At 37.9% G+C, this 10,623-nt stretch overlaps 1 protein-coding gene across 1 annotated transcript in view; it reads left to right on the top strand.

Annotated features, from left to right (window-relative positions):
* The window catches only part of MPP6 (membrane palmitoylated protein 6), a 27,878-nt gene that overhangs the window by 8,814 nt on the left and 8,441 nt on the right, over positions 1 to 10,623 (top strand). Inside the window, exons 3-8 of the mRNA XM_031057667.1 lie at positions 4,305 to 4,457; positions 4,952 to 5,179; positions 6,229 to 6,360; positions 8,350 to 8,449; positions 8,971 to 9,039; positions 10,055 to 10,216. Coding sequence (XP_030913527.1) covers positions 4,305 to 4,457; positions 4,952 to 5,179; positions 6,229 to 6,360; positions 8,350 to 8,449; positions 8,971 to 9,039; positions 10,055 to 10,216 — 844 coding nt within the window. The remainder of the gene's footprint in view (positions 1 to 4,304; positions 4,458 to 4,951; positions 5,180 to 6,228; positions 6,361 to 8,349; positions 8,450 to 8,970; positions 9,040 to 10,054; positions 10,217 to 10,623) is intronic.

The following is a 10,623-nucleotide window of genomic DNA, read 5'->3' as shown; positions in this document are numbered from 1 at the left end:
GCATTTAAAAAAAAAGTCTTTTACATCCTTTCTCCAGTTCAGTAAAAGTGCTAACAACCCAACCTGACTCTTTGAAAGTTCCACGGACACTACTGTGTCATTGGTTTAGAGGCTGACTGTATTTTACAAATGAATGGTTCCACTTTATCACAGTCTCACCTTACAGTTGTAACCTGCCTTGGCATACAAATATAAAATGCAATCTACAAGGCATCAGTACAGTAGTTTGTTTGGATGTATCATTTAGTGCTAGAAATACCAAATTACAGGACTTCATTTTTTCTACACATTTTTGTAGAAGAGCATTTGGGAAGGACTAACTCTGGTGTTCAGGTGCATGCCTGGCTGTATTATTGTCTCTCTTTTCTCCTTTTGTTTCCTTGTTTTTTCATCCCTTCCACTCTTTACCCTTTTTAGTTTTAACTGAACTTTTCAGAGGTCAAAGTGTGAAAGTTCTAATGAGTTTCACAGTATTGATGGCTGGCCAGTAGGTCAGTATGTGTTGGAGAGCCAGCTGGCACATGCTGCACATGGAAGAGGCTGTAGCAAATCTTACCAGACAATAGCTGGAGAGCAGAAGACAGGAGTGGTAAGAGAGGTTGCCTTGAGGAAAGAAACAGCAGTGAAAAATTTTCACACTGTTGGAGTGGTTAAACATGCAGAAGAATCATTTCTACTTCCTTTTGGAAGAGCTCGTTTTGTTACTTACACCCTTCAAGAATTAGCTAAACCATTCATCCTAAATAGATTCTGCTGGCAATAAAATACTTAATCTGAAAAGCAGCCAGTATTGTCTTCTACTAGTTAGGTTTGTAAGGGCTGATACCTTTAAAATGCTTCATTTAGAAAAAGTGATCTTAAATTGTCTCCTAGACAGATATTAATATATAGGGTTATTTTCCCTACGTATTCTTGTGTTCTTACCATCCCTTCTGATTTTTCTGAGGTCATAAATGATTCCCTCACTTTTCCAGGAGAGCCTTTAAAATGTGTTCTTTTCACATGAACATTAGGGGTCTCTAGTCTATTTATTAAGTTCTAATATTTAAACAAGGTTATCGGGGAAGGCTAACACACACTGAGTGCATAAAAGAGGAAAGAAACTATTTTAGATACTTCTAGGAAGTTAGGAAAGAAGGCCCTGAATTCAAGACTATAGAGTCATTCTACTCTTGTGTATTCCCTCCCACCACAGCCTCCAGTTTGTAATTTAATTGTTCCTTTGGTTCAGAATTGGAGAAATGGTCATTCTCTTATTTAGGGCAGTGCTTCATAACATGTTTCGATTGTGTTGAGAATTTTTTTAATGAAAAACAAATGTTGAGTTTGAACTTGGCTTCAGTACTGCAGAGAGCCTTGCATGTTTAATGGTTCTCTGATTACTGAATTTTCAGTTAAGTTTTAAAATAATTTTTACCTGTCAAATATATGCAGCCACAGGAAACTACTGTAAAGAGATCAATATCTTCTAAGTTTATTAATTGTTTTTTGACAATGTCTTGTATAAAGTCTTGCATACTGTCTGTCACAGGACTGTGTTTCCACTGGAATCTGTGTTCTTGTGATTTGTAGCAGTTCTCCTAAATGCCTTTTTTTGACAATATTGGCATTCTTTCATGAGAACATTTCTACAGCTATCCAGTCTTGGATAACCAGGTGATCCTGTTTACAGGAGGGAATTTTGTGTGGAGGAAACTTTGAACCATTTTATGATTGTTGATCAGTCCATGTTGTTTTGCAGACTTTGGCAGTGGTTTTATATGTGTTCCAGCACCAGTATAGAAAGGTCAGATTCCAGTGGAGCTCTGGACTTGCAGGAGCACAGGATATCACTTTTTCGGGCATCACAAGAAAGAAACAAGAGAAGTTCATGTAACTGTATTTCTCAGTTCTCCCAGCCATGTTCCTGAAATAAGAAAGTAACTTAGGACATAAAATGTTGGCCAGTATCTGACAGTGGTACAGACACAAGGCCCCATTGCCAGGTGCCTGTACTTAAGTGTTCTCCAGGACTGTAGGTCATGACCTGGCTGGCTGGAAACAGGCTCATAAAACTGGTACAGATTCTTGAGTTTCAGAACTGAGAGTTAGGTATGGGACAGTAATAAGTTAACTGTGCCTTCAGGAAACCAATGAACTACTTTTTTAAAGAAAACACTAGAGTTGTGGGCAGTCCCTGATAGTCCTTCTGTGACTCAGGCCTTGTGTAAAAGGAAGAAGGAAATAGGAAAAAGATCCTTTGACTGAGAGATGGTTAAGTAGCAGTTGTATGAATTCATGCTTATCCATAAAACTGAGTGGTTAAAAAGGATCAGAATGTGAAATGGGATCAGATTTAAGAACTGAAGAATTTTATGGAGCATTTTAATTTGAAAAGGATGACACAGACTGTTATCTTAGTAGGCTTTCTGGACTGTGGATCAGATTATAATCTATAAATTGCATTACCATTAAAGGGCAGAGACCTGTCCAGGCAGCTGTGTGAGGCTTTATGAGTAGTGAGTTGAGGTCAGAAGCTTCAGGGACAATTTGTTCTAGCATGTGACCAGAAGAAAACTGGAAGTTTCATACTACTGTATCTACCTGGTTTTATGAGTGCTAATCTGTAAAAATGTGTTGCTGATGCAAATTAGTTTCATTTTGGAAATTTAGAAAGATCCAAAAATATGTTGCTTGCAAACATTGGCAGAGAGATCTGTTCTCCTGGTTTCTGGATTGGATGTGTCTTGGATAGTGAAGAATTAGAAATTGCTACCATCTGACAGCTGCTTGATTTAAATAAATGATTGTTTTTCCTATTTAATTTGATTTGGTTTGTGCCCACAGTATCAGAACAGCCACAATAAGCAGCTGTCTTTACAGTCTTAATGGAAGGGGCAAAATCGGTGAATTAATACTTCCTTCTAACCTCAAGTTGAAATATCAGCAGGTTCATCGTGTAATGGGCAGATTAAAATGACTGTTCAGGTTTGTGACATTTTGAGGGCTTGCATGCTGAGCTTAGCACTAACCTAATGTGGTTGCACAGCCTTTAGCTTAGAGGTGGCTTACAGAAGAATGGATGGAGCAGACTGCATAGCAAATCATGACTCTTACCTGCTCGCCTGCTCTGCTTTCTGGTAGTTTGCTGTCTTCCTCTGGCATGTGCATGTCAGTATCAGTGATAGTCCCATGGTGTCTTTTTTTTTAGCTGCTTCTGTGACACAGTCAGTGTCCTGCCTTAAGACCATATCTGACCAGTCACTGTTGGAAACAAAGCTGTGTAGTTGGAGGCCCAGTAGGCATCTCTTCTGCTTGCTGCTGCTCTCTGTGTATCTGTCAGTGTGACTCCCTGTGCTGTAGGATGCTTTACCTTGGACTACCGTGTATGATGGATATCAGGTGTCCCTGTTCCTCTCACAGAATCACAGAATGGTTTGGGTTGGAAGGGAGCTTAAAGATCATCTTGTTCCAGATCCCCCGCCACGGGCAGGGACATCTTACACTAGAAGGTGACAGAAAGACAGAAAGTCTGAAAGTCTCCACTGTCTTAGTGCACAAGTTTGATCTTGGTTTATCTGTATGTATTGTCTTAAAAATTTTTCTTTATCCTAAGATATGTTTTATGAAAAAATTATGCCTAAATTACATTGTCTTCCAAACATGATTATATTCATTTGGATCTCCTCCTTCTACTTTGTATTTACGTATGTGGACTGGAGAAAACACTGTTAACTCTAAGGTCTGAGCTCCTGTCTTCCAGAAAGTAAACTCTGTAAGCTTGGATTCATTTGTTACTAGAATTCTGTCTTGGCTTTATGCAAGCAGGAAGCATTCATTCTGCAGATAGCTAGAAATCCTTGCATACTTGTCATTATCCAAATTACTGTGGAAGAAAATTTTATTGGATTAACCACAAGTATCTAATGATGAGTTATCTTCATTTTTTTGCAGTGGGCTGGCTGTTCATTTACTGTAACAATTTGCTCAGATACTGTCTCATTAGGTGGAAGACTATTTTAGGTACTCCTTTTTCTGTCTTGTTCCCTCGTAACATCACACATTCCTCCCAAGTTTAGTTACATTTCTCCTATATTTCCTTAAGAAGCAGCATTTTTATCTACAAGATAGGATATTTGCCGAGGCAATAGGCTTATCAGTTCATGTGAGCACTTATTGTGTCCATTTTTGCTTTATTTCATGTGAAGTAATGGTATTATGACCTGATCCCAAAAGGACAGATTCAGTGGTTATTCAGCACTAAATCCTTTCACAAACAGTTATTTCATTACTCTAAAAAAGATTTTTTTTCTGTTTCTTTGCAGTCACTCTTGGAAGCACATGATATTGTGGCTTCAAAATGTTATGATTCCCCTCCTTCTAGCCCAGAAGTCAATAATTCTTCAGTGAACAACCAGGTTGTTCCAGTAGATGCTATTCGTATCCTTGGAATTCACAAAAGAGCAGGAGAGCCACTGGTAAGTAATTGAGGGTGAGTGTGTCTTTAAAATGCTAGTGAAAATGTTTGCACATACCTGATTTCTTGTTTTAATTATTTTCATTATGTTGTGTAATTTAATGGGTGATAAGCTCAGTATTGAGAGGTTGAAATAGGAAGATGCTTTCATGTACTCCATCCCATTCTCTGTAAGAAGTAACGGGATAGTGATTAGGCAGTCACTGGCCTGAATGACTGCTGGTAAAACTGACTAACACAACATCTTGATATGAGATGACATTATTGCATCCAATCAAAACAACAATAATTTTTCAGTCTTATGAAAATCTTGTGTGAAAGCACTTCCATCACCTGATGCTTCTCTGTATCAGGAGCTCTAACACTGTAGTAGCTGTAACTGTTTTTATTGGAGTGAGTGGAATATCCCACAGCTGGATATTTGTTCTTGAGGTAATGGTAAAATGAAAGTGAAATTCATACAGTGGTGAACTGGGTGTCCTGTACCTCTTTCAGGGAGTCACGTTCAGAGTGGAGAACAATGATCTGGTAATAGCCCGAATTCTTCATGGAGGAATGATAGATCGGCAAGGTCTTCTGCATGTAGGGGACATTATTAAAGAGGTGAATGGCCACGAGGTTGGAAACAACCCAAAAGAATTGCAAGAACTGCTGAAAAACATCAGTGGAAGTGTCACTTTGAAAATTCTCCCCAGCTACAGAGACACTGTCATTCCTCAACAGGTCGGTAGCACATTTCTGATGATTCTGTGAAAAGAACTTCTGCTTAGTACTTTATTGTGTAAGATTCTCTAAGATTCTGGATTAGACATATGAATATAATGCTAGGAGGAAGACTAAAATTTAGATACCTGTATTTACCTTTAATTACATTTTAGAAATGAGTTTATTCACCTAATATGCCTGCCTAAAAAACTTAAATTAGTGTCTAAAATTGTTAGGCATTTGTATGCTACATATAAAGCACGTTTCTTTGACCTTAAGTGATCTCTGATGACCGGACCACAATCACACTTCATGCAGTGAAGTGTGTGTGTGTTTATAATGTGGTTAGTGTCAAAATAATCAGTTTAACAGAATTCAGAAATGTATTTAATTCAACAGACAGGCTTTTGAACTCTGACTTCAGTGGGAACTTGGATGGTGGCTGTTCCTTATCCTTTTGTTGTTGCTGTAGGCTGTCAATTTCTCCATGGCAGAAGTGACTTCCTGAGCTGAATGAGTCCTTTGAAACAGCCTATAAGATGATCCTTCAAGTAGTGGGTCTTAATGCCTGTGACTTCCACTGAGTAGAGGCTGAGGGAATGTGCTCTATTGAGGCAGGTGCAGGGCTTCCTTTGCTCCCCAGCCTGGTACAAAGACAGTCAAAGATGTTTTCGGTTCAGTCATGCAACCTACTGTTTCTTCCCCTGCATCAAATTGAGTCTTAAGCAGCTGCATCTCCTGTTATTTTTGCCATGAACTCAATGTTTTAAAAGTAATTCTTGAGATTCTACCAGCCTTAAATACAGTACTCACATTCCAATAATTTGTTTGTATTTTTAAGTAATTAAAAGTCAGAATTCTAATTGAGTTGTATACACTCATTAATTATTCTGCCCCAGTTGGTGAATAACTTTTTCCCCCTAGAAAAAGTTACATGCCAAATGCAGCTTGGATCATGTCAAGGTTTTTATGCTGTAGGTAAAGAAATTACTTCAGTTTGACAGATAGATTTTTTTTTAGCATGTATTTTATAATGCTTAAGCTTTGTTACTTTTTACACATTTCAGGTTTTTGTGAAGTGTCATTTTGATTATAATCCATATAATGACAACCTCATCCCATGCAAAGAAGCAGGTTTGAAATTTTCTAAAGGAGAAATTCTTCAGATTGTAAACCGGGAAGATCCGAATTGGTGGCAGGTTGGTAAAAAGATTAAAATAAGTAAAATAAAAATCTGAAAAGCATCAGTAGGTGCCTTACTAATAAACTCTTTAAATTATGATCTACTTCCATTTAACAGTAGATACATGAAAAAAAATATTTATACTGCAATCCAATTTCAAGCTAATATAAAGTTATGAAGTTGAAATACTAAAGGAAAAGTAATGCTTTAAATTGTATATGTAACACTCATTTTACTGTTAGTTGTGTTTATTTGTCTTTGTTCTTGTATCATAAGCCTGGACATTCCCACAAATAAATTTAAGGTGGACAATTTCTAGAAAAAAAGTCTTAGTTTGACTATAACTATGGTAAGCCTTCCCTGACAGCAGCTGTGGAAGATGTGGACCCCTTCCTGAGTGCTCAGAGAGATGCAGAGAGAGAAATTAATCTTGTGGATTAAGGGGGTGAGAATAGCTGTCTGGAGAGGCTGTATGTTTTATTTCTACAGTGGTCAGTGTCTGTGAGCTGTGTATCATGCATGCTCATAGTCACAGTGTTTGGCACTGTTTCAAATATTAACAGCTCATCCTGCTTTAAGGTGGTATTTCTACATTCAGTCCTGCAGTGGAAATGTAATCCAGTGTTTATGCTATGTTTATTTTTACAAGACACTATGCACAGAATTAAACATTATCAGTGCCTCTGAAAATGGGACAAGTAAACTTTTAAGACCCTTTTGTGAACTTTTAAAACCCTTTTCTCAACCGAGATCCTCAAAACTGGCAAAGAGTATAGCATTATTAATTTCCCTTTCAACTCCTACATTGCTCACCCTTTGCAAGGTAACAAGCAGAAGAGAGCCAGACCGCCTGAGAACAAGATATATGACTTCTGTAAAAGCAACAGAAATATTCCAATATACCTAAGCAGCTGCTGAATTTTGTTGCTTCTCAGTGACAGTAACAACAGAAAGAAAGACAATAAAAAGTCTTTGCGAGGAAAGGCTGAGAATTTATTGCTGCCAACTTAATTAGTTTCAGAAGTAGACACTCCAAAACTCTGGAGGAATTTGATGTTTAGCTCTCATGCTGACTTCTGTATTGCCTTTCAATCTCTCCAGTTGTAACTTGTGTGAGTCCAGGAGAAATAACTCTTCAACGCTCAATCTGGCAAAATTGAAATGTGTTAAATCAGTATAGTGTATTGCTATGCAGATCATGCCCCAGGAAAAAGAAGTTTAGTTTTTCCTCATGCTTTCTAGAAATGCTAGACTGTTAATGAAAACTTCATACTGTAAAAAATCAGTTAGTCATAGATAAAAGCATGCAAGTTGAAAAGCAAACATCTCCTGTTAGCAAAAGAAGGATTTATTGCAAGCAAAAGATTTATGGAGAATTAAACACTTCATAACTGTGTTTGTGTGTGTAAACTTGCTGAGAATTGAGCTTACCATGAAATTATTTTATAGAGAATTTTAGCCAGTTCATTACTGGGAATGCTTAAGTTACTAAGATTTTAAATATGTAGTTGCTTAGTGCAGAAAGCTTGAAGGCATGATTAGGGATGTGTTACTGGCATTCACTGGGAAATGACAGTTAATAAACTGCACTGAAACCTGTTTGGAGCAGCTCAAGAATATAAAATAAGTATACTGTATACTAGCAAATCTTGACTTTTGTCACCTGAGACTTCAGTGTCTGGAGCCAGAGAATTCCACTTGGGAATTTTATGCCAAAGTTTTATGTCTGGAGGAGCTTACTTCGTAATGGGAACCAGTAATGAAACTTGCATCTATTTTACTTAAGTTTTCTGAATTTTAATACTCAGTATCAAGACACTATTCCTGTAAAAGAGAATTTTAATATTTACATCTGACCCTGAATTTTTAAGTCTCAGTTGTAAATGTATCAACACTCACCACTGAGAAACTGGCAGTGAGGAAGTCAGACAACACCATCTTGATGAGAAAAATGCTTCTTGCAAGTTAAATATAATTATTTGTTTGCGTTTTTTTCCCCTCCCAGGCTAGTCATGTCAAAGAAGGAGGAAGTGCAGGTCTAATTCCTAGCCAGTTCCTGGAAGAGAAGAGGAAGGCTTTTGTTAGGAGGGACTGGGACAACTCAGGTGAGATTTAGTAAATTTCAGGAGTAGATTTTGCTCTGACTCCATTTGTTTTGCTTTTCCCACCTTCATAAATAATAGAAAAACTGCTGTGTGAGATTACAGAGATTATTGTGAAATGCTGAATTTCATATTTTGGCTTTTGCTGAAGGACAAAGGGTAAAGTCTCTGTTTAGTGTTCAAAGATACATGAATCAGTTTTGCCACCTGATGATGAAAAGCTGAATGAGGTGGGACAGGCAGTGTGCACTTTTTAAAGATTTTTTGTATGGTATGCACTGAAAGTTAATAAGCTAAACATTAATTCTTCAACTGCTTTCTTTTCTAGGAAAATAATTTTTTCTGTGTTCAGTTCTTCCTGTACCATTTGATGGGTTTGTAAATAGATGTAATTTCTTGCCCTAGGATATATACAATTCTAGAATAGTCTTTATAAATGTATTAATCTAAAATTTAATGTATTCATATAAATAAGTTTTAGAAATTAACAGAAATTGTGAATTCATCTAGTTTTTTATTTCTAGGGCCTTTCTGTGGAACAATAAGCAGCAAAAAAAAGAAAAAGATGATGTATCTCACTACAAGAAATGCAGGTATCTCTTAATACTACATGAAAGTCAACGTTCTTTAGGTGTCAAAACTTGTAGAGCGTAGTGTATCCAAAGCTAAAGATTTGCAGTAAAATATTTGATTATAAGTTTGATAGATCAGATAGTTTTTATGGTTTAAAAACAATAGCAACCAGTGCAGACATGGCTGTGCTGAGTACATCATTTGGTGGGTGGAAATCAGAGAAAAACTGGGTGTTAAGAAAAAACAGTGAAATGTTTGTTGCCAGTGGGCTGAGGGGATGTGATTTTTCACTTCTGTTCAGCATTGATGAGGCCACACCTAAGAGTACTGGGCACCTCCACAGTGCAAGGGAGATGTGGACATGCAAAGATGTTGAAGGGACTGGAACATCTCACCCATGAGAAAAAGTTGAGACAGCTGGGAGTGTTCAATCTGGAGAAGAGGAGGCTCAGGGCAGCTCTCACCAATGTGTACAAATACCTGAAGGGAGGGTGCAAAGAGGACGGAGCTGGGTGGGCTGTTTGCAGAGTAGCCCAGTGACAGGGCAAGAGCCAACAAGCAACACAGGCTCTGAACATCAGAAATCACCTTTTCCACTGTGAGGGTGACTGAGCACTGGCACAGGTTATCCACAGAGGTTGTGGAGTTGTCCTCCCTAGAGATACTCAACAAGTGTCTGGCTGTGGTCCTGGGCATTGGAGTGGACCAGATGCCTTCCAGAGGTACCTTCCAACCTCAACCATCCCATGATTCTGTGGAAGTTCGCTAATTGTCAGTCACAGTTGTCCCCTTCTGATCAAAAACAGACTTTCTCCTTGGAAGTAAAAGAGAGAACCTGACCTTATGCTGTCCATGGAGAAATAACTATTTTATTCCCAAACCAATTTAAAGCTAGAAGTCTTGTATCAAACTTACTGCCCTCTGAGCACTGTTTATATTCGCATGGGGTCTGTTGATAAACAGCAGGACTACTTAATTTCTTTTTCTTACAGCCTTGAGTGTGTATTAAAGTTTTTTGTACGTTTCTCAATGTAGAATTTGATCGCCATGAAATCCAGATATATGAGGAAGTAGCCAAAATGCCTCCTTTTCAGAGGAAAACCCTGGTCTTGATTGGAGCCCAAGGAGTGGGGCGAAGGAGTTTGAAGAACAGGTTTATTGTGCTGAATCCTACTAGATTTGGAACTACAGTGCCATGTAAGTTCTCAGCATTCCTATCGTAATATCATCCATTGAGTAACTGGAAAGTATGTGATGTTTATCCTTGTGATTCAGTGTTGGAGTCATTTTGTCAGAGCATAAAAATTGTATAGAGTGGGAAAACGAAAGGCTCTTCCTGTTTTCAGAAAACTGATCTAACATATGACCATGAAAATGTTTGTAACTAGCACTTAAATGGTACTGGTGCTGCAGAATACCAGTTTTTGTCTGTGCAGTATTTCAGCCTGAGTTTCCTCAGAGTCAGTAGCCTTCCATTACTGAGGTCATTCCATAAGTTCCCAGTAGCCTTCTGTAATGACCAACCAGTGGAGTTTCTCAGCTCTGCCTTTTAGTTTTCCACTGTGGACTAGGCATTATAAATTGTTGCTTTAGTTTAGAAATGT

Source organism: Geospiza fortis, unplaced genomic scaffold, assembly GCF_000277835.1.
Source record: "Geospiza fortis unplaced genomic scaffold, GeoFor_1.0 scaffold95, whole genome shotgun sequence".
NCBI classification, from domain to species: Eukaryota; Metazoa; Chordata; class Aves; order Passeriformes; family Thraupidae; genus Geospiza; species Geospiza fortis.
Note: the sequence above shows the minus strand (reverse complement) of the source record. Positions and strands in the feature narration are given on the sequence as shown.